The 21,972-nt window shown below is 39.6% G+C and overlaps 3 protein-coding genes across 6 annotated transcripts; 2 read left to right on the top strand and 1 right to left on the bottom strand.

Moving 5' to 3' along the window:
• The first annotated feature begins 4,561 nt into the window (after window positions 1-4,561).
• On the top strand, window positions 4,562-9,681 carry serhl (serine hydrolase like). Its single transcript, XM_015053433.1, has 12 exons — window positions 4,562-4,749; window positions 5,678-5,821; window positions 6,385-6,498; window positions 6,686-6,727; window positions 6,805-6,824; window positions 7,362-7,436; window positions 7,721-7,830; window positions 7,916-7,995; window positions 8,083-8,117; window positions 8,193-8,269; window positions 8,369-8,456; window positions 8,763-9,681. The coding sequence occupies exons 1-12, from the start codon at window positions 4,692-4,694 to the stop codon at window positions 8,904-8,906; spliced, it is 987 nt and encodes a 328-aa protein (XP_014908919.1). The 5' UTR covers window positions 4,562-4,691; the 3' UTR covers window positions 8,907-9,681.
• Window positions 9,682-10,536: 855 nt separating this feature from the next.
• On the top strand, window positions 10,537-18,259 carry atad5b (ATPase family AAA domain containing 5b). 4 transcript variants are annotated; one of them, XM_015053431.1, is made up of 14 exons: window positions 10,537-11,115; window positions 11,210-11,455; window positions 11,954-12,050; window positions 12,150-12,229; window positions 12,343-12,491; window positions 12,673-12,844; window positions 13,138-13,367; window positions 13,449-13,542; window positions 14,453-14,517; window positions 14,689-14,881; window positions 14,949-15,067; window positions 15,576-16,312; window positions 17,730-17,882; window positions 18,023-18,259. In XM_015053431.1, the coding sequence occupies exons 1-14, from the start codon at window positions 10,629-10,631 to the stop codon at window positions 18,123-18,125; spliced, it is 2,925 nt and encodes a 974-aa protein (XP_014908917.1). In that variant the 5' UTR covers window positions 10,537-10,628; the 3' UTR covers window positions 18,126-18,259. The 4 variants fall into 4 exon arrangements, with proteins under 4 accessions (XP_014908917.1, XP_014908915.1, XP_014908914.1 ...); XM_015053429.1 differs by having other exon boundaries at window positions 10,539-11,115; window positions 11,192-11,455; window positions 12,150-12,226; XM_015053428.1 differs by having other exon boundaries at window positions 10,539-11,115; window positions 11,192-11,455.
• Window positions 18,130-21,764, bottom strand: tefm (transcription elongation factor, mitochondrial). The gene is made up of 5 exons (XM_015053432.1): window positions 21,593-21,764; window positions 20,876-21,384; window positions 19,985-20,134; window positions 19,717-19,895; window positions 18,130-18,737 (listed from the first exon to the last, which is right to left on the bottom strand). The coding sequence occupies exons 1-5, from the start codon at window positions 21,636-21,638 to the stop codon at window positions 18,473-18,475; spliced, it is 1,149 nt and encodes a 382-aa protein (XP_014908918.1). The 5' UTR covers window positions 21,639-21,764; the 3' UTR covers window positions 18,130-18,472.
• Window positions 21,765-21,972: the final 208 nt, after the last annotated feature.

The raw sequence follows: 21,972 nt of genomic DNA, 5'->3' as shown, positions 1-21,972 counted from the left end.
TTTCAACTTAGAAATAGCAAGTAAATTATCCTCTTCTTAACTCAACTACATCAAGTTAGTTCATCTTACATGAACAGTACAGTTTACTTAGCAGAATCTAGGAAACCGATGGCCTTAAATGAATTAAGTAGCCATAACAAAAGATTTAAAATTCACAAGATTCAGCGTTTTACTTTAGCAAAATGATATACTTAGCATAACAGTCAATAACCCCAAAGGGGACCTGGATGAAGTTTGTCATGGCATCTGAATCCTGTGGATGATAAGAATAAAAAAAAAAAAAAAAGAATGAGGTGAAAGTTTTGATTTTCTTGTGCACAACCTCTGACAAACAGAATTATAATACATACAAGAGACATTGCAGAACTCTCCTCCATCATTGTCAAGGAAAGCTGATAGAAATCCCAGGGTAGCAGGTCTCATGGCAACAACATCTTTGGTCTACAAGTAGGATAAACAATAAAAGTAAGCACAAGCATATTCTGAAGAAACTAAATCACTTTTTTTTCACAATAAGAGGCCTAGAATAATTGTTCACCCTTATTTGTTGTATAAGACAGGTTAGAATGTTGATGGTTGTACAATTGAAGGAGCAACTGTAATTTTCCAACCTGCTACCAATTGTTTATTATATTAATGCCATAGGCTGTTGTTCAATCATTCATTATTTCAACAACCAACTGTGTTTGTTCCAGTCTCACTCACCCAAATATCATCAATACAAATCCCCCATTCCCAGAAAATATGACTCAATGTCCTTTTAACACAACTGGTTTTGTCGAGCATGAAGTTTATTGTACAAGAGAAGGTGTGAAGAAGACTCATGTGCATGTGTGCACTAGGGCTGTTGTAATCGAGTAATCCATTGATTATTCTTACAATTAATCGGGTGATCAGATGAAAAAAAAGATCAAATAAAATATTGGTAAATCTAACATAACAGCAGTATTACTATCGCATATCAATATCAGTCCAATTTTTCACATTTGATCTTCGCTAACAATTAATTTTCTGTAGTCTAGAAAATGAGCTTGTATTAACAATAATAGCTCACTTTCTAAGTTAACCTGAAGAAAATCTGAACCTATATTCAGATTTTTATAGGCAGGCTCACAAATAGCCTGTCTATTTGTGAGCAGGCTAGCTGCCTGCAGTGTTCAGTCTATCTGCTCACCCGTATAAATAATCCCGCCGTGCTCGTCCCCGTCGTTCGCTCTGAACCAGTAGCTTCGGGAGGAGAAAAGCTGCCGTACTCCAAGCATCGCTCCCGTCATTTTGAGGATGTTTATTGGTTCCCTGAAAAACGACAAAAACCTGGACATTATCATGAATTAGTAAAATCCTCCAAGGCCCAACTTGAAAATTGGACGTTATGCTGCTAACACTTAACTTTCGTCAAGAACTCAGGGGGAAGTGAGAGCGCAAATGAAGTCCCGGTCGGAACACGGTGCGCTAAATAATAAAACATAATTTAACGAGGCTTCGAGGCAGATCAATTTTTCTCGAGGAATTTTAATAATCGAGGTACTCGAATCACTCGAGGAATCGTTTCAGCCCTTGTGCACAACAAGATATAGATTAAAAATTTGCAGAATTTCCTTCCTTAAACAAAATCAGACAAAATGTTCACCTTTCTTTCAACCTGGACAAGAATCTTGGGAAGTGCATTGTCAACGACTCATCTTCAGCCTTGAATGCAACACAAGAGATCCCACTTTCTACTCTGGCAAACTCTGCAAAAACACAATCACACCCGACTTTGGAGGAATTTTGCTGAGGGGGCAATGGCTGATTTTGGGGGGTGTACACAGTAATTGAGGATTTATTCAATATAAATACATAAACAAGTGCATTTTCAAATAAAATACACATTTTGTTAATACAAAAATGATGTAAGTACTGACATGAAGAAAATGCTGAGCAATCATGCTCAGATTTGCAAAAACGTCTGCTCATATGTTGCAGAAGTCTAAGAATATAATGTTTCCAATCACTGAAGTCTATTTCTTTATGCAAAGTCAATCTACTCAAGTATAAGTAGCAATAGTTCATAATATTACTATTATTGCTACTATTAATAAGAGTAATAAAAAAAGTACAGTGCCACCCAAAAATGATACTCAGGTAAATGTAACCCCTATTACCCAGTTCAGAAGATGGATAACAAAACTAGTAGCCTATTCTTGTTAACTAGCTTATTGATATATTGTATTTAACTAGCTAACATTGTCTGCCCAACAGCTTTACTCTACTTACTCGGTTTGTTTAGAAAAAACTGTACAAAGATTTTTGCCTTTTAATGATTTGGTGCTCTGATTCTAACACACCAGCGTGCACCTCTACACAGCAACACGTCTCCGTCACAAACCCGCTGGTGCGAGCATCTTAACGCTAATGTTGCATTTAAAACCCCATTATTTTGTAGAGACCATCTTTAGAGTAGAATAATTGTGTCCAGGTTGAACTGTCTCGTTGCTTTAGTTCTAGAAAAATGTTTTATGTTATCACAAATTTAATTTCCCAAATTTATTCTTGGGTTTGTTTGTTGTCTTCCTGTTTTCACACTCTCACCCTCCTCCTACCTTGAAAACATTTTGTTGTTGTTCTTTCATCTCTCCTCCAGTGCTTTTCGTTACAGTCAGTCACGTATGTCAAGGCTTTATCTGCTTGATCAGTTCAGGTGAGGACTGTTCCCCATCACGGTTAACTGACTGGTTTAGCAACATTGTCATGGAGATCCTGCGATCCTGTAGAACAGATTGTCTTTTCTGTAAAAATAATCTGAGACTGAAAACATTCTGTAGAATTAAATCTGGAAAGGTACCAGAATAGTTCATGCTTTGTGACTGAAACAACTCCATGGTTTCAGTCACAAAGCAGGAACTATTTTTTTTGTCACTAAACAAAGCATTAGTTCATGTTTTGTGCTTATTTTTCTTATTAGACTCCATCTAATGCTGGGTTAAAGCCATCCAAATATAGGCTATCGAAATCAGTTCTGGGTTAAATATGATCCGATCCAGCTAAATGTGAAGTCAAATCAACACGATTGGGTTACGGGTGTGACACAATTAAACGGATCAGGTCTTCAAACCAAAAGATGAGTTAAAGTGACAAATGTCTAACTTTGAGACTAGCAAGTAGTTTTGGGGGAAAAAATAACATATAACCAGGGTTATAAACATTTGGATTAAAATGTTTTTCTTTTTTTCATTACTGTTTTTTTTATTCTGTATTTAACATAAAATGGACAATAAAGACAATAACCTCATGATGTCTGTCTGAACACCAGCTCTAGTACAGAAAATCCAATGTACATTTGGATTGACTCAGTAAACTTATTAGTAAAGGTAAAGTGAACTTATTGCAGCACTGAGCTGCATGGTGGTCCAGTTGTTAGCACTTTTTTCTAGATTTCGTCTAGTTTTTATGTGATTGTTTTGTAACCTGTCCCGGATGTCCTCTGCCTCTCACCCAGGGACAATGAAGATCATCACCAACTCCTCTCACCCTGCATGGATAATGTAATTAGCTGAGACAGTTTTTTTGAAAATGTTGCCACTGCTCACAATAATAAATAGAATAAATATGAACTTAACCAAGAACAAGCAGTAATATTACCACTACAAAAGTATTAATACCGCATTAGTTTTTTTTACACATACAGTCACATTACAACTGAGATTTTGTTTGATAGAGTATCACAAGGTTGTGGATAATTATAAAGTGGAAGGAAAATTAAACATCTGTTTCAGATTTGTTACTAATAAAAATCTGAAAAGTTTTCTGTGGATTTGTTTTCGCTCGTCGTCTCCAGCACAAAATCAGTCTGACTATAATGAATCATGTTATCTCAACATGATTAAATTTCATAAACGTTAAGTTGTTGAATTTCTTGTTTATCCAAGATGATTTTTATCACGTTTTCGTTTAAACCGTGAAATTATTGTGTTAAAAGTACATGGTATTCTTTTGTTAATGTGATAACCCCCTAAGTTAATTTTTTTGAGTGCAGTTTCTTAACATGCATTTAGTCACACAATTTGCAAACTGTAAGCTCAGCTATCAGCTTATCATTGTAACTTATTTCCATGATAAACAAATTTACAGTACTTGGCCAAATGTCATAACATTAAATATAATAATTATTTAATCAGGATCAGAATCACTTTATTGCCGATGCCACAAGTTCTCAGGCTAGAAAACTGCTTTGATACAATAATGCAAAAATGAATAAAAAGAAATAAGAATAAAATAACAATAATAAAATTAGAAGCTCAATATGAAAAGGAAAAATATACAATTGCATTTGTAATTTCTTAGGATATCTTTGTCTGTATTAAAAATTTGCGTGATGATGCAAAACAGCTCAGTGACAAAAATGGGGGGAGAAATGAAGAAATAATTAGGCATCAGAGTGTCTGTGGTTGTTATCAAGTGACAAACCTGCCCTCTGCTGGTTAATGTTTCATACTGTACTGGGTGAAAAGTACGCCCCTCCTCCGTTGAACGCTGATTGGATCAAACTTCTCAGTCGGATGCCAGCTTATCCAATAGCAGCGTCCACTGAACTAAATGGTATGCAGCAACCGGAAGAAAGAATTGAAATTTTTGGTTCAAAGTTTACAGCAAGTTTTTCTTATTTGACTTTGAATTAATAGATTTTTTTTTAACTTGGGGAATTGTCCGAGATGATACAGGCTTTAAAAGGTGTCAGACACGTGACGTCCGGTACAATGAAGCAAGCAGGTAGCTATTGCTATAATCATGTCTCGAGGGTTTGATAGTTGATCGATAGGACCACATAAGGATTGTGTAACAAAAAAATTGAGTTTGAACTTATTTACCCAGCTTGAATTTGGAGCAGAAATTCAAATCTGCTATTTTTTTCTTTTTGCTAGTTATGTGAAAACAAATCTCTTCCTGACTAAACCAAAAGCTGCCTGTGTGACTTTAGTCAAACAGAGACATAAGACCTGGAGTGGTGGCAAACATTCTTGAACATGAGCAGTAACATTAACATGATCTCACTCTCATGACGTTTCCACAAAATGGTGCATATGCAGACAGTGGTCCACCACCAATTCAGATGAGGTCAGTCCCTCAGTTTTTGTTCTGTTACCCTGGTCTGTAGCTTACAGGTCTGAAATCTGAGTGACTATGATAAGACGGAATCTTAGCATTGGTTCATTCTTTTGAGTTAGGGGGTAGAGCTGATTTCTGATGCTTTCGAATCAACCTGCATGGCCTAACTAAACAAAAAGGAATCTATTTGGATACATTCAGTATGTCAGATATCTTCCATAACAAACATACAGCAGGAGCCTGAGGGACGATTGTGCCTGACTCAAGAAATCTACAACTCTATTCAAAACTCTATCTGTCCCGTCTTGAATTACTGAGTAAAGTATTCCCATCTTGAAACCTGGAAATACTTCAAACCTTCAGGTTAAATGGATATGCATATACAACTTTTGTTGTGCTCTTGTCTTTGCATTTCTTGACATGTTGGTACTGCTCATTAGGAAATGTTTGGAAGCCACCTGCTTAAAAATTTTCAGTGTATAAAGAATGATTTATGTCTGTCTTTGGTGGGCTAAAATTACCTTGAGAGACCAAGTCACTCATCATAATTATTAACAGTATATATCAGATCACCTCATCACTGCATGTCCAGTTACAGAGCTCCGTGTACCAGTCCCATGGGGGGAGATCAGAGGTAAAGTCTGGGGTCCTGATCACGGTCGCCCAGTTCTGTGCCTGCATGGCTGGGCAGACAACTGTGGGACGTTCAACACGCTGCTCCCTCTTCTACCTAAAGGTGAGGTTTTTTTGTTTTGTTTTGTTTGTGCATTAAATGTCAAACATGTTTTCTAATTGCACTGAATGTTTAATCAGATCCTAGCCCTTACTATACCATGGGGTCTATGAAAGTAAAGCAACTCTCAGTTTTATTTAACAGTGGACATTTGTTGCTTTTCCACAGTTATCGTTTGTTCCACAGCAAACTGACCAACCTTAATCTCATGTGACCACAGCACTCAGTTCAAATTAAAGTCCCATCAGCATTCGGTTAACTCCATGTTTATGGTTTCTATGGATACTGTCGCATCATGATGCTAACAGTGAGCTTCGAAAAGTTTTATATACCACCAAGAAAACCTTGGGTTCTCATCCAGCCTAGTTTGTCACAGTTTCAGTTGTTTCCCATTTTCAAATTATACATTTTTTTAGTTACAAGTGCAAGATTATTGTTGAGCAGCTTTTGTGTTGCAGCTACACTCATTTTTGAGTCCTGACTCATTTTTAAATGGTATGAGCTCTTGTCTTTCTGATTTTGAAGAGCCTTTTTGAAGGACTCATCGTTCTTCATTCTTTTTTCAGACTTCAGATACGTTGCGGTGGACCTGGCAGGTCACGGCTGCTCATCCCATCGCCCTCCTGGAGTTCTGTATGCCTTCCCCTCTTACGTGATGGACGTGCGCAGAGTTGTTGAAGGTACGTGATGGTCAGAAATGGCAAACTCCCATTTCGGCAATTAAATCAAATCAGATTTCAGTACGCTAGCTAGCAGCATGTATTTCCAGTTTACCAGAAAACAGTGGTGTATTGTTTAAGACCAGGAGTTTAAGACTCCTTTTATGGTTCAAAATGGGGTTGATGATGTGAAAAATTACACCCACAGCTCTACAATGGAGCAAATTCTCCATCATTGGCCACAGCATGGGTGAGTGAAGATACAGGAAACAAACGAGAGCCGTAAAGCATTCTTGTATTTTAATAACGTTCCTGTTTTTGCTTCAGGTGGTAACATAGCTGGAATGGTGAGTGAGCCTCCTTGCAAAAGGATACAGATATATAATTCACATAAATTGTGAAACATCATCCTCTGCATCATGCATCATGCTCTGACAAAAGGCTTTGATTCAGTAAGGACAGGGAATCTGGCCAGACTTGATGGGAAGAGAATGGAGCTAAGTGCAGGTTAATAACTAATAACATGGTGCAAAACAGTTGAGACTCAGCTTTAGCTTTAGCTTCCAGGACAGTAAACATAAAACCACAGCCAGAACCAGAGGGTTTAAAACAGCAAAAATGTTTTGCAAAGAAAAATTGTGAAAAATGTCAGCTTGTAAATGTGTAAAAGTGATAGAGATTTACCCTAAAAGATAAAACTACAGCAAAAATAGTTCTGAATTTGTAGAGCCACTACGAAAGGAAATTCATGCCAAATTTACAAATGTTGAAAAGCAGGTATAATTTTACTTTCAATTCACGGTTCTGCAATACTGTTATTTGTTGAAACAAAACACAGAAATGTGATGTATAAATGACGTCCGTCCATGTGGTGTCTTCCGCAGTTCAGCGCTCTCTATCCAGAGATGGTGGACACCTTGGTGCTGCTGGATTCCTACGGATTCTTACCCACAGATCCGGTATTTTCACCAACACTGCAGCGCTTTTCTCAGTTAAATTCTTATGTCAGAACGTCATTAAAGATTTTTGCATTCAATTAAAAAAAAAAAAAAAAATGTCGGAAATACTGTTGAATGTTATCTGTTTGAATGATGATATGTGGACCTGCTGGATTCAGAATGATCCATTCATTGCTTAATTTTATCCGGGATGCTGGAGGCCAGAGCCCAGAGAAATGAATTATGTGAAAAAATTGATTATTTAAAATACTTCCTGACATCGCTGGATGTCATTTTATTTGCAGAAAGAAATGCCCAGAGTGTTACGACAGGGGCTGGATGAGATGATACAGTTTGAAAAGAAGATGGAAGATAAGAAGACGAGGGTTTACACTTACGAAAAAGCCGTTGAGAGGTGCCACACCTTCTTATGTCAGCTGTTCTCAAGACTTATTACATGTCGCACTCATTCGGTTTTGTTCTGTGTGTTCAACATTTAGGCTTTTGGCTGGAAACCCAAGTTTGACTGAGGAGTCTGCAAAGATCCTCCTGGAGCGAGGCCTAGTTAAAGTTGAAGGAGGTACATGGATATCCTTCTCACGTCTGATCTGCTGTATTTTGTCCTCATAAAGGATTTGAAAGCATGACTGATAATTCTCTGTTGCAGGAGTTCTGTTCTCCAGAGACTTTCGGATCAACCTGGTAGGCGACCGTTGCGCCGTTTGACTCCGTGCAGCCACGCGATGCAGCTTGTGAACGTTTCTTTTGTGTTTTTAGAAAAACGTAGCGCGGATCAGCCTGGAGCAGAGTCTGGGGCTGCTGTCAAGCATAGAAGCCTCTGTCCTTCTTGTTCTGTAAAGATCTTATTCCGCTTCACTTTGTTTTTGTTTTTTTTTCCGATTCCACTTGAATGCCTCACACTGAATACGTGTGCTTATTGTTTGTTTTAACAGAGCAGAAAGTGGCTTTGAGAAAATGTTTGCCAAGTCTGATCAGAAGGAATATATATCAGCTGTTCTTCAGGCCTACAAGGACCGGCATGTGAGTTAATTCTTCCTGACTGCTTTTGTCAAGAGAGCTGTGTCAACCGATATCCAAGTTCAAAAGGTCCGCTAGAAACTGGTTTTTGACTCATTTTAAGGTTAATATTTCACCTGATTTTTCGCTAGTCTAAACTAGTCGCATTTATCAGCATCTCCTATGGAAGGTGCTAAATTCAAAAGACATGATCTATTAACGTACGGTGTCACAATAACATCAACCTTTTCTCCTACACACTGGTGAGAAAACAGCCAATTGAAGTTATGTTTATTTTATTTTTTTAACATGCATGTTTCTGTGTTTCAGAACACGGTGGTGCAGGTTCCAGGTGATCATCACGTCCACCTGAATAACCCTGAAGTGGTCGCACCACTTGTGTCGGAGTTCCTGCAGAACAAAGCGCTCTCGGCATCAACAGGCTCAGACGATGCTCATCCTCCTAAGTTGTAGTAAACACACCGTAGAACAAACTTTCATCTTTCAAATTTTGTCAAATTTTCCAATTTCAAGGTTGTGAATTGTGCATCAATCCAGCTCTGTTTACTCTTGAAGTGGAGCTCAGAAGTAAAACCTTAATCTGTTTTAGAAAGCTTTAACTTGTGATTAACTATTTCATTAAATATGCATAAGTACTTAACCTGTTTTGACATGATTTTCTGTGATGACAGCTTCTGCCTTATGAGCAAGTGAACAAGCCATGAGTGAGAACCATGGTTCTCAAAGGGATAATTAGATGGTGTGTCTTATTCTGTATCAAGGGCAGTCAAAGTATAGTTTTAAGGATCAAAATGTAGATTAAATAAAGTTGAAACACATACTTAAAATTTTTTTTTTCAGGGTGCTAATTACCTTCAAATATCCTTTAAACCATATGTTTGGACAAGCTGTCCACCCTAATCCACTGGTTGTGATTTGTGATTGCTTTGGTTGACTGACTTATTTGAAATGATCATGTTCAAAAAGTCCATTAAGCCTGAGACTATAGGCTCCACTGAAATTGCAATCAGAGACTTAGTCAAGCTTGTTCTTCCTTTTGCTTAATCACCAAATAAAGCATTCATGGTTTTGTTTCCATGCCTCAGTCTTCGTTGGAGATGTGGTGCCAAATCAGTTTTATGTTTCAGACTTTGTTAATTGACTTTTTAATTGTCTAATTATCTGCTTGCATAGTTCTTTATATCTCTGAAAAGCACTTTCTCAATAAATTTTACTTGAATTTCAATTTTATCTCTTTACAAAAAGCATTTGGTTGTTAATTTGTACACAAGTAATTTAAATACTTTCTGTTTTGCTGGCAAAATTGAGCTGATTTGTTTCATGTACCTTTTTCCTCTATTTTTTTTTCTTCTAAAATTAAACAAGTCCCAAAATGAGAAAAGAGAACTTCGGTTTTACAGGTACTCACAGTGTACATTAATTAAATATAAATAGATCAGCTTCAGGGGAAATAAAAATATAAAGAGGAACAATGCGCACATCTATTTACAGCTATTTTTATATAAATATACAGAAAAAAATTGTGTCAGTGCAGAAATGCTTACTTTGTTTCACAGCAATGACAACATGTCTATGAAATTGAACATCTTTGGCTTGAAAGATTTAAACCTGATACCTAAAGACTTATGTACAAATATTTCAGTATTATGGAAGTTCAAAGTTGGTAAATGTACTACAAAAGATTTGCAGAAAAAGTGGTTCAAAAAGTATTTAGTAACGGGAGCTGAATGCAAATTGGACTATGGATTTCTATTTAAATAAAGCAATGTATTATTTGCTTTTTCTTGACCAATGATTGTCTCGGTTAAAGACAGTTAAGTCAGTTGATATAAGGTTACAAAATGTGGCCCTTCACGCTTTTGCTAAGGCACTGTAGTTCTGAAAGCTTCTTTCTGAATAGACGATCTCTGGCTGCGTCACGCTTAAAGCGTCCCCGCGGTGTTAAAATAATATAATGCCTACAAATTCAATACGTTAAAACGTTAATACACTTTAAAATAACTTGTTTACTTAGAGGCAAACAGTGTTAGGTAGCCAGCTTCGCTATGTCACATGAAGATATGCCGATATATTTATATTTACGTCGCATAACTTGACGTCGGCGCCGTGTGTCGAGTCATAACTGAGCGCCAAATACAAAACGGCTGCAGACCCCTATAGACCGATGTAGTTCAGATGAAGCGAAACAAACTCAAGCGCAATAAAACCAAGCAAAACAAAGACGGGCATCATCGCCATGTGGGAACTGCAGTTATCGTGTTATCAGACGGCGGCTGCTCTGACGGTGGAACCTCGCAGGAAAAGCCCTCAGCAGCTGGCAGCGAGGAGAGAGAGAGCTCACTCTGCAAAGGATTTAAAATAGCTCCGATTTTCTTACGTACGAATCAGCACGCGAAGATTAAAGGACGTTCAGATGGCGGGTCTTATCAGACTGAACACAAGTCAATGTCCCCTTCTCAGAGTGATGACGTGCAGAGCCAACTGCCTCATCTGACAGGCAGACGTGGACCTGTCAGCTGCAGGGAACAGCAGCTCCCTGCTTCACATCTGGAAAGCTGCCTGAAAGCAATCCAAAAGTCAAATCCAGCTTTTCCAGTTTCAACAGTTTTCAGCACTTTACTGAAGAAAGGGAGCCAGAGGCTGCACGAGTCAGAGCCTGCAGGTGAGGTTTCCCAGCGTTGTTTACCAGAATGTGCACTTATTTCTATTATTTTATTGCATTTTTTTTTTCATTTGAGAGCATTCCCTCCATCCAGATTCAATGCAAAAGGAGAAAAGGAGAAGAGGACCTGAAGTTTCTCAAAGGCTACCAAAACGTTTGCGGTCTGACCCCTCAGCTGGGGGACATTGTCCCCTGTCGGGACAGGATGAGAAGATGGGGCCCAAGGGACACGAGCTGAGTCCAGGAGGTCTGGAAAACAGCTGTCATACAAACCCTGGATGGATGAACCTCACCACGCCAGCGACTGAGCTGATAAAGAGCTCTGAAGAGGATCGAGGAGGTAAACCCTGCTTTATTCTGATCGGTTTTCACAATAGATCAGTGAAAAGAAAGTACACTCTCTATCAATTCTTGGATTTTACAAATCAGGACATGATGAACTTGATCTGCTCTTTATAATGGAACAGATTACACACTCATCTATTAAATTAAGCCTCTTTTTTTGCCGATTATGTATGAATTTATTGCTATTTTGTCTACGCTTTTTAATCAGCCCAAGGTGTGTTACTTTGGCTGGGTCACTGCAATGCCTACGTCCTACTTTACCTCTAAAATCATGCACATAAATAAAGGTGTACTCAGTTTGTCAACCACAGCTTTTCAGTCCAGCTTTGTTTTTGTTGATAAATGCTGACGGTGTGAAATCTGGTGTGACTTGTAGTTCAACTGAAGTTAGATTTGAATTTGAATCATTTAAAAGTCCTGATATTCAAAGAGAGGGTCTACTTTGAATTTGTACAATGATCCCCCATGTTTTTTTTTTTGTTTTTTTTTCTAGATTCCTCTTTTGAGGACGTTCTCTGGACCGACAAGTATGTTCCTCAACATTCCAGTGAAATCATCGGTAATTCTGTCTCGGTGAATAAGCTGCACAGGTTCGTTTAAGTCTGTCCTGACCCCTGCCATCAAATAAAGTTCTTATGGTAAATACTTCTTTCCCCCCCACCCCCCTTTTTCTTTCTGTTTTTGAGCAGCTGGTTGAAGAACTGGAAGCGAAGAGCTGACGGTGACGAGCGGAGTCAAATGGCAGAAAGGAAACGAGACGAAAACGGTGGGGGTCTTTCTTTTCTGCCTTTATTCTCAAAGTTTAGTTTGATTTAATGTGATTTCTTGTTTTTATGTTTTGGAAACATTCTGACGACATTTTCCTAATACCAACTTGAGCAGGTTCGTGGGACTGTGGAGACTTCCAGGGTGAGGCTGGGTTGGAGGACAGGGGAGCGGAGCCTCTGGGTAAAGCCATGCTGCTGTCAGGACCCTCAGGTGTGGGCAAGACGGCTGCTGTGTACGCCTGCGCTCAGGAGCTCGGCTTCAAGGTGGGGATTTACCATCAGCTTGTTTATTAGGCTTAAAGCTGATTGGTGCAAACCACTGTGGACTCCTTTTTTTTTTTTTTTTTTTTTTAATCTTTCCACTTCTAAGTCTTTCCACAGAGGAATTATTGCATCATTTTAAGAAGACATTGTGAAACTTTGTTGTCGCCCTTTTAAACGACAGGTGTTTGAGGTGAACTGCTCCTCGCAGCGCAGCGGCCGCCATGTTCTGTCTCAGCTGAAGGAAACCACACAGTCTCATCTCGTGGAGATTCCAGGGGAAGACCCACTGAAGCCTGCGTACTTCAACAACTATAGTGCAAACAGCTGTACTCCTAAACCTGAGACCTTACCAGGTACGGTTTTGGTTGCACTCATGTACAACCAGAACTGTTTCTACACAGAAGTGGAGGGGGGGAGGTTCCCCCTCACAAAGAAATGTTTTTAGTTTGTTAATTATGATATGAAATGAAGAAAAAAAAAAAAAAATCAAGAAGTTGATGGCAGCCATGCCTTAAAGAAAAAAATCAGTTAGTTTGAATGTGCACAATGCTCTAAGAGTTTATTTAAAATGCAACTGTTCTTGGAGACTTAGTCAGCAGCAACAGTAAGTCTTTTTCCTGATTTTCTTAATGCTCTTGTTTTCCAGCAAAATTACAATTTCCCAAAAACATCGTCTCCACGTCCAAGAAGCGTGCAGCGCGAAACTCGTCTAGTCGTAAATTCAGAGCCAAGCCAGCCACTGTCACTTTGGCTCGATACTTTAAGGCGAAAACTGGAAAAGCAAAGACGGAGGCAGCGGAGTACTCCTCAGCGGGATGCGATCAAGAGGTGCCACACAACAAGAAGACAGCCACGTCACTCATTCTGTTTGAGGAGGTAAAACTTTTCTTTCTGTGTTATTAAATGCCTGGTTTTAGTTGCTTTTTATTTTTTATTTGCAACATTCTGCTCTAACAGGTTGATGTGGTGTTTGACGACGATGTTGGCTTCCTGACAGCCATAAAGGCCTTCATGACCACCACAAAACGACCCGTCGTCATGACCACTAATGGTAAGTTTGATTTTTAATCTCTTTATTTTAAATAACCTACTTGCTCGTTTAGAGGACGGCGTCATTGGAAAAACTTTCTGTAACACTCAACATGGGTGTGATGCAATCTAAATTTAGGGGTTTTAACATTTTCCACGGTGGAGTGATCAAACAACAAAACAATTTTCAAATTTCAAAACCAACGTTGTGTGCAAAAGGTTGCATTTTATTGCACACTGTCAAAATTAAACGTACAGCTGTTATAAAATGTTGCTAAATCCTGTAAGCAAACAAACTTTCTGCAAATTGGTTGTTTTCACAGTGTTGTCCAAACTTTCAAGCACAGTTCAAGAGTTTTCATACATTTAGCTAGCAAACAAACGTTCATACTAAATTAAATATTTTACTTATGAATTAAATATTTAGTTTGAAATTGATATTTATAGATGTATGAATAATATAGTAAAAATGACTTTGAAAAATAAAAAAATAAAAAAATTTTCTCTAAATAAACCAAAAATATTGTAAAAAAAAAAAAAAAAATTTATAAGGTACTGTAGTTTCCTTTCCTAATTAGACAATTATTGACGCTTCATATGATCAATTAAGATTGAACACTGTTCTGATCAAGAGAGAATCATGCTCTCCAAGTGTGTGTGATTCACCTGAGTTGTTTATGCCTCAGCTGTGTGTGGTATCAGCTAGATGACCTTGCTGTCTTTACTGCTGCCTCGGCATATTCAGCTGCACTCTGTCTCTCTCTGTCTTTGTGTTTGTAAAAATCATTAAAGTTTTTGTTGACTCATCTAGGCTGGAAAAAGATTAATTTAAAGGTGTGAGTGAATGACATTCTTGTCCATAATGGACGGATCTAAACTTCTGATCAAACGTATTGAGTTTCTTTAAATGCATGTTTGTATGTTTTCCTTAGATCCCTCATTCAAAGAGAGATTTGGCTGCAACCTGGATGAAATAACTTTCAAAACTCCACCATCAGTAAGTTACATTATACACAGCATCGTGCATGTCTGCAGCTGCAATTGATTTCAAAAACACATAAAAAGCTCTTCTATCTCCTCAATTCTTGCACAGTTAAGTAATGAGTCTCCATCTAGGAAGCAAAATCTTAAAAAATAAATAAATAAAAATACTGTCTTTGTTTTGAAGGCGAATGTCTGTAGTTATCTGCAGCTGGTGTGTCTGGCTGAAAACTTCCAGCTGCCTCCAGACGATGCCAGCAGCCTCTTCAAACTCGCATGCGGCGACGTGAGACGCAGCCTGCTGCAGCTGCAGCTCTGGGTCAACGGCAGCAAAGGGTTGCAGGGCGGAGAGCTGGCCGAAGAACCAGTTAGCTCACGCCGTAAGTTTAATTTTGTGAATATGTCTTCTGTTTAAAACCCCGACGACGACAACAAACCTGGCAGCAGTTTTGTTTGCAGAAGGATGCGGCCTTGATTCAAAGGTTCCTCCCTGGCAAGCAGGCTGCTCCGCACACATGCTGGGTCTCCATCCTGTGACCCCAAATTACCTTCTTAATTTCTTAAAGGCAAGTACTTTATACAAAGATTAATTACACACTGGAAGGCTCTCTTTACTGGTTCTGAACACCTTTTAGGTCTGCAACTAACAATTATTTTAGTTATTGGTTATTCTGATGATTAGAATTTTTATTTAACCACTTTAGCCTTCTCTATACAATGTTAGAAATAAGTAAAATATGCAAATACACCATTAATTCATTTCCTTTTTTTTTTCTTTTTTTTAAAAAAAAAGCATTTTCTCACCTAAAATGCGATAGCATAGCATTAATTTGGTGAACCCTTGATTATTTGTAGCAAAGGATGAATCTGCATCTGAAAAATCATGATGTGAAAAGCTCAGCCCTTACTTGTCTGTTCTTTCTCCAAATGGCCTCTTTGAGTCTGCGTACAGTTAACAATTAATCAATTACTAAATTAATTGACAATTATTTCAATAGTCCATTCATCATGATTAATCTAATAATTTCAGCACCAATATATTGCAGACTTATTATGTTTTGTTTTGTTCTTCAGCGCGGGCCCCTCTCTGAAGAAAACATGCTGAAGTTTCTCAAAATCCTGTCCGAGAGCTGGAGAAGAGGTGTGCCTTTTCTCCACTCCAACCTGGAGCTCCTTCTCTCCATCGGAGCCCCTGAATCCGATTCCCAGCAGCAGACTGAGCCGAGGCGCTCTAATCCTCACATCCCGCGACTGAGTCGCACCTTCGGTTCAGAGGTGTCGCCGACCCGCAACAAATCTTCCCGGCTGAGCCGAAGGAGATTTACGGCTTCCGCATCAGCGTCGCGTTTAACCAGCAGACCTCAAAAAGCGCCATCGTTCACAGAGACCCGGGACAAACCTGAAAAACGTGCAGCCAAAGCGGTTACTGACTGCTTGGACGGACTGGCAGATTTCTTTGACCTCATGTCAAGCATTGACGCGACGCTACCTCACTATGTTTCAGGCCCGCACGCGGCCGAAGCGTTTGTTTGGACCGGAGCAGATTTAAAGGACGGATTGTCGGATGAGCCGAGGGAGGAGGACAGCAGGAGTTTGAAGCAGGGCAGGCTTCAGGACATGAAGGCAGCAGCTGAAGGTTTGGGTTGTCGGCAGTGCTGGTGGAGAGTTACTGAGGCGTGGACCGACGCCTACAGATGTAAACAGAAACTGAACGATAAGCAGTGGAACAGACTGCAGAGGAGGCTGCTGTTAACTGGCTGCTCTAAAAGTCAGAATCTCAGCTTTTCTGCTCAACCTGGATGTGCATCAAGGTGAGTCTGCTCCACTTTTAATACGCCACACCACCCAGCTTCATATGCAAAACAGTTTTCAGATTTAATGGTATGTAAAGGTCTGTAAAAATGAAACTTGCAGTGCAATAGTATAACCGCACTGTGGAAAAAAATAACTTTATTTAGAGTACTTTCTTGTATTTCAAAACGTTCATGAGCTTCCCGGGGCATTTGGAATAGAAACCGGCCCACAGCATCACCCATCCTCCTTAGGTAACGATAGGCATAAACTTTACAACAATGTTCATGAAATAAAAACATGGGCTAAACATTAGAGGTAGCAATTTTAAATGCAACAGAAAATATAGGAATGACAGTGTTATTCCATTTTAAGTATATCAACATCTCAAGTATTTATCCTATTTTTTGCTAAACTCAAAAGAACATGCTGTCGGTGTGTTTACAGGCTGAAAAAGGTGAGAGATTTTGATGCATTTAGTGGACAAAGAAAAATAAAATTAACCTGCCAATTCACCTTCATTCACTCTGTTATAGATTTTCTGCTGTGTTTGAGATCCTAGTCGTGTTTGAGCCGAGATTTACCTGAAACTCACATTTGACTCCAAAATACTTTGGTATACGGAGTTCAGTTAACAAATCATCATTCCTCCACCACCATGTTTAAAAGTTGGTATTCAGTGTTTGTCCTGATGAGCCATATGTTTTTAACGAGCTATACTGCTGTGCATTACGGTCAAACATCTCGACTTTTGGTGTCATCTGCCCAAAGGACTTTGTTCCAGAACTCATTCAGATGCATCTCTGAATGAGAAACTTGTTTCAGTTTCCTGGCAACCTATCCAAACATGCAGTATTTAAGTCACTTTGAAATTCCCAAATCACGATCTTCAACATGCTGACTGAGGTGTGGATTGTTTGAGTTGGAGATCTTGTTGTTTTCTACGATCTGAACTTGCCCGACGTCCTTCCAGTCCGAGACGTCTTCCTTTTCCAGACTTGAGTGTGACACCCTGGTTGTACATTGTCTGATTCAGGGATGAAAACTGCAGCATTTTGAAACACAAAATTAACCAGGAGCTAAAAGGCTGGTGACAGATCACACATTTCTTTGACAGACTTAAGTCTCTGGTAAAATACATGATTGATTAGCATCTGGCTGCTACTCTGCCTTTACAAATCATAATTAAATAGCAATGGTATAATTACCTTTTGCTGTTTTTGTTTCATTAAATCTACACTTGAGATTAAATTTGAACACTTTTTCAAGGTAGTAAAAGAAAAATAATTCTAGCGTGTACATTCCCCCCCCCCCGGCCAATGACTGTATAAAGTAAAGGTTATGCTGGGTCCTAACATCTGTTTTTTCAGGAGTATAAAAGAAGACTCAAACTGTTGCATTTGTACCTGACTTTGCATAGCTTATCTGTCTTTCTAGTGTGTCCCAAAGAAGGTCCAGAGGGAGTCGGCAGCTGCTCAGCAGCGAGTCCTTCAGCCTGCTGGGGAACAGACGGGCCGTCTACGTCGACTACCTGCCGGCTCTCCGCCTCGTCCGTCACGCTGTCGGTGCACAGCAGCACCATCTGGGCAGGTGGGTCACTGATGCCGTCCTAAACTTAACCGTTTCTACTTTTTAAGTAAATAATGTTGAGATAGTTGAATCTTTTCACAGTTTTATTTTTTTTAATGCAACTAAATAGTCTTTAAAATATGTTTCTGTTTTTGGAACAGGTGTTGGAACTACCTGGGCCGTTTGCATCTAGGCCTCTCAAAATCTGCCATCCAACTCCTGGCTGAGGATTATACATTAACGAAAGTTCACAAACACTCCTGAGCTCGACAGGTTTCACCGTATTTATTTGACCTAAACTCTGACTGATGGATTTATTGCCCTAGAGATGACTAATCATGTTTTATCTTCATGAAAGTGCAAATAGTAAATATAAATAAAAGTATTTTTAGATGTGTTAAACTATTCCTTAGGTGCGCTTTAAATCCATCCTGACATATTTTACACGCCTCCAAAAGGAGGAGAAATAAAATAACTCGCTGTATGACGAATACAAAATACCAAATTTTATATTAATCCCATTTAAACACCCTATGGATGCGCTAAAGGACCGATGATGCACCTCAGGAGTCTGCAGTGAAGTCTGTTCATGGTGAATCAAACATATCCAGCTAACAGGAAGAGTCACTGAGGAGCTCGTAAAAAGCCACAGCCTGCAGCAGAGCGTCACACAGCTCCTCCCCTCCTCTCCTGCTGCCCATCTGGAAGTAGTTCCTGTACTTGGCCAGCAGTTCCTGGGGGATGTTTATCCTGGGAAACTTCTGCGTTACTGACTCGGTCATCAGCCGGCGCACTACCTGAGCCCCGCTAGTCCGAGACTCCCCCACAATCAGGTCGAAGTGGCGTCCCACGGCGGTCCTCATCATGTTAAGAACCCTGGTGAGGGAAGGAGAACTCGTTATTTCTGCTTTTAATGCTGCTGAAGACGAGAAAACGTCAAACGGTTTCACTGAATGTAGATTGCAGTAAAGCCTTTTGCAGAGAACGACGTGCTAATCCTCAAATCTGGTTGACTTGATTGTTATAAAAGTAAATTTGATACGAGACACGTGGTAATGGTAGAAAAATACACATCGGTAGATATTTTAAAATAAAATGCATGCCGTACTTTGTAAACTAAAGCGACATTTTCATCTCATGTGATCAAAGCACAGCTACAGGAAAAGTCCCAGTGAAGTTCAGCAAAATCTACCAGTTTTACATTTGTGATGGTAGAAAAGAAAAAAAAAAAAAAGATTTTACAGATATTGCTCCCAAACACCCTGTCAGCAGCTAGATGGTGTCTACTGGTTGTCATTAGCCACCAAAATGCCAGCTTTATTGTTGATATGCTTTTCTCACCATTTTGGCCGTCATCTTAAATCAGGTAAGACGATTTACACATCACTCTTAATTCCTTCTCTCCCATTTACCACAAAACATGTGGCAGGCATCGTTCATTTTAAGCTGCATCTCAAATTTTTTGCAATTTTGAGGACAATGGTTTGGAAAGGATTGATCTGAAAAACCACCAGTTTCACGAGCATTAAGTTTAAACTCATAACTCTGAGGTTTACTGTCTTTGTGAATCGTTTCTAACCACAAACATGTCTGAAGCTTAACATTTTACAAATAAAAGCTGTTTTTTCCAGAACTGGCTGCTGGTAAATCTTAGCAGTAAAAGAAGTCCAGGAGGTTCTGTAAAAACCACTGGAGTACCACACCGAATGAGATATGCCTATTTCACTTGTTACTCTGCTGTTCTACAGCATGAATAATCAATAATAACTGTAAAAGTATCACAGTTGTGACGATACATTTCAAAACAAAGGGCAGGAATACTCGACTGGTCGTTTCAATTAGCGTCTTTCCTGACCTGGGAGGAATATTGGGCTCTGGCGGGGAGATTTTGGGCTCCAGCAGAGCAAACAGCATGGCCTCCACAGTCCTCATGTGGGCCATGACAGGAAACAGAGCTGTGTTCTGCACAGAGAGGGCGGGCTTCTCTATCAGGTAGAAATCTGCTGATGGCAAGACGGACACGACCGTGGACACCTGTGGGCAGAAAAGGAAATGCCTTTGTACTCAGCTGGACATGAGGATTTAGATAACACCGTTTGAAAAGCTGTGATGAGCACACTCACATCATTCAGGTAAGAAGAAGCCATGTACGTCCCTTTCAAGAAATTAGGACACTCCACCTGTTTCCAGTCTAGTACGGTCATCCCCCGGTCCACATGGGCCCAGGCGATTTTATTAGTTCCACATACTATTGATACTATGGATGTAGCATCCTGTGTACACAAAGAACAGTGACATGGGAACAGTGCTTTATGCTCCCTTTGACTTTCTAAATATAGGGTGATCCTGAAAAGCATTCCTGACCCGTAATTTGTTATCCTGCAACTATAATCTTCAATGTATTTTAATGGGATTTTTGTGCTGTTCTCTGTAGGTGTAGAACATTAAATGTATTGAGGTTTGTTGTAGGGGTGGGAAATATTGATTATGAAGAAAACCTCGGATTTAAAAAAAAAATCAAATAAGATTTCCAATTTTAACCTATTTTTTTCCCCTTCCTCTAATTTTTTACCTTAAAAAATGCAAAATGACAGAATTTTTTTTTTTTTTTTTTACAAAAAAGGCTATTATTTCAACCATTCCTTCTGAGAGTTAACCTGAATTCAGAGTCAACATAAATTGAAGTTGCAAAATTTGCTTGGTGAACAAGATGGTAATTTTTGCTCACCTTGGGTTTCTATATTTGGAGTGCATTGGCGACACAAAATATCCACATTTTCTAAAATGTAATCAGAATTTCTGATTAACTGATCAAATCGATTTATTGCCCAGCCCTATTTTTGGTACTTATCGAGGCAAAACGTGGAGGTTCATGGGGCATGAACACTTCTGCAAGCCACTGTATAAACATAAACCCACAGCAAGAGAGTTCTGTTTATTTCTAACATTTTTTTTTTTTTGGAGAAGATGTTTGTCGTAATTAGACACATGAGGACTCTGAACCAGCATCTCACCTCCAACCAAGACCTGTCCACCTCCGGTCTGATGAACTTGGCCAGCTGTATCCGAACCTTCCTCTCCTTCTTCACCGGATTCACGATGGAGTTGAACACTATGACGGCGCTCTTGTGCTTCAGCAGCGGAACATTCACCACGCTCTCCAGAGTTTTAAACGGTCCGTGTTTGGTCCTGTACTCCACGATGTTGAGCGACTTGCGGCCTCTCAGCAGCTTGACGCTGGCCAGCTCCGCCGAGGTGGCGTTGTTGAAGAGCTGGAGGATGGTGTCCCTCTGCTCGGAGGTGTAGCAGGCGTCCAGCGTAGTCCTGCCGTCGTCCTTACAGGATTCAGGCGACAGGGACGAGGAAGAAGAAGAAGTGAGAGTGGCGTTTAAGGTCTCAAAACCCGCCACGGGAACCCGGCTCTTCCAGCAACAGGTGCACTGGAGGTGGCGCAGCTCCAGGTCCGCCGGAAGGGAGCCGTACCGAGGTCGGAGCAGGGGTCCGGACTGCCCGGCATAGTGACCTGCAGCGGACAGAGATATATAAGCGGGAAACACAGCAGACATCATAAGCCTGCCTTTAAAAATTCTGTCGTAAACTAATTTAAACAGAGCGGGTAAAATGGTGATTTTATCCAGGTTTACCCATTCAAGTTTTAAACACTTGCAACCAGCTGAACTGCACCACGTGATTTAATAAAATAAACACACAATTTCACCATAAATACGAACCCCTGTAAACCGCCGACGAGAGAAATCTTCTCACAACCCACATCATCCTTATTTTAAAAGCAATATCTGTTCAGCTGCGTTGTGCCATTTCGTATTTTGCAAAAGCGCAAGCTACAGACCCCTGGCGAACCTCTACCGGAAATACGTCACCTTCAGTTTTGAGGTCAGTCGGAAATGCATCGTTTACAACGTCTGTATATCTTCAAAATAAAACTAAATAATAAACGGAAAACCTTTTCTTCACCCGAGTAGAAAATATGTATTATTGTTGGCCAATTTCTACCCATTGTTAATCGGAAAAATATGCATTAAAATGAGTAAATATACACATCGGCAGCACATTGCGTACCTTGCATATATAAACATATTTTTGCATTAAT

This window comes from Poecilia latipinna, unplaced genomic scaffold (genome assembly GCF_001443285.1).
Source record: "Poecilia latipinna isolate Pla-1442-1.1 unplaced genomic scaffold, P_latipinna-1.0 Scaffold1178, whole genome shotgun sequence".
NCBI classification, from domain to species: domain Eukaryota; kingdom Metazoa; phylum Chordata; class Actinopteri; order Cyprinodontiformes; family Poeciliidae; genus Poecilia; species Poecilia latipinna.
The sequence above is the reverse complement of the archived record's forward strand: the minus strand, read 5'-3'. Positions and strand labels throughout refer to the sequence as shown.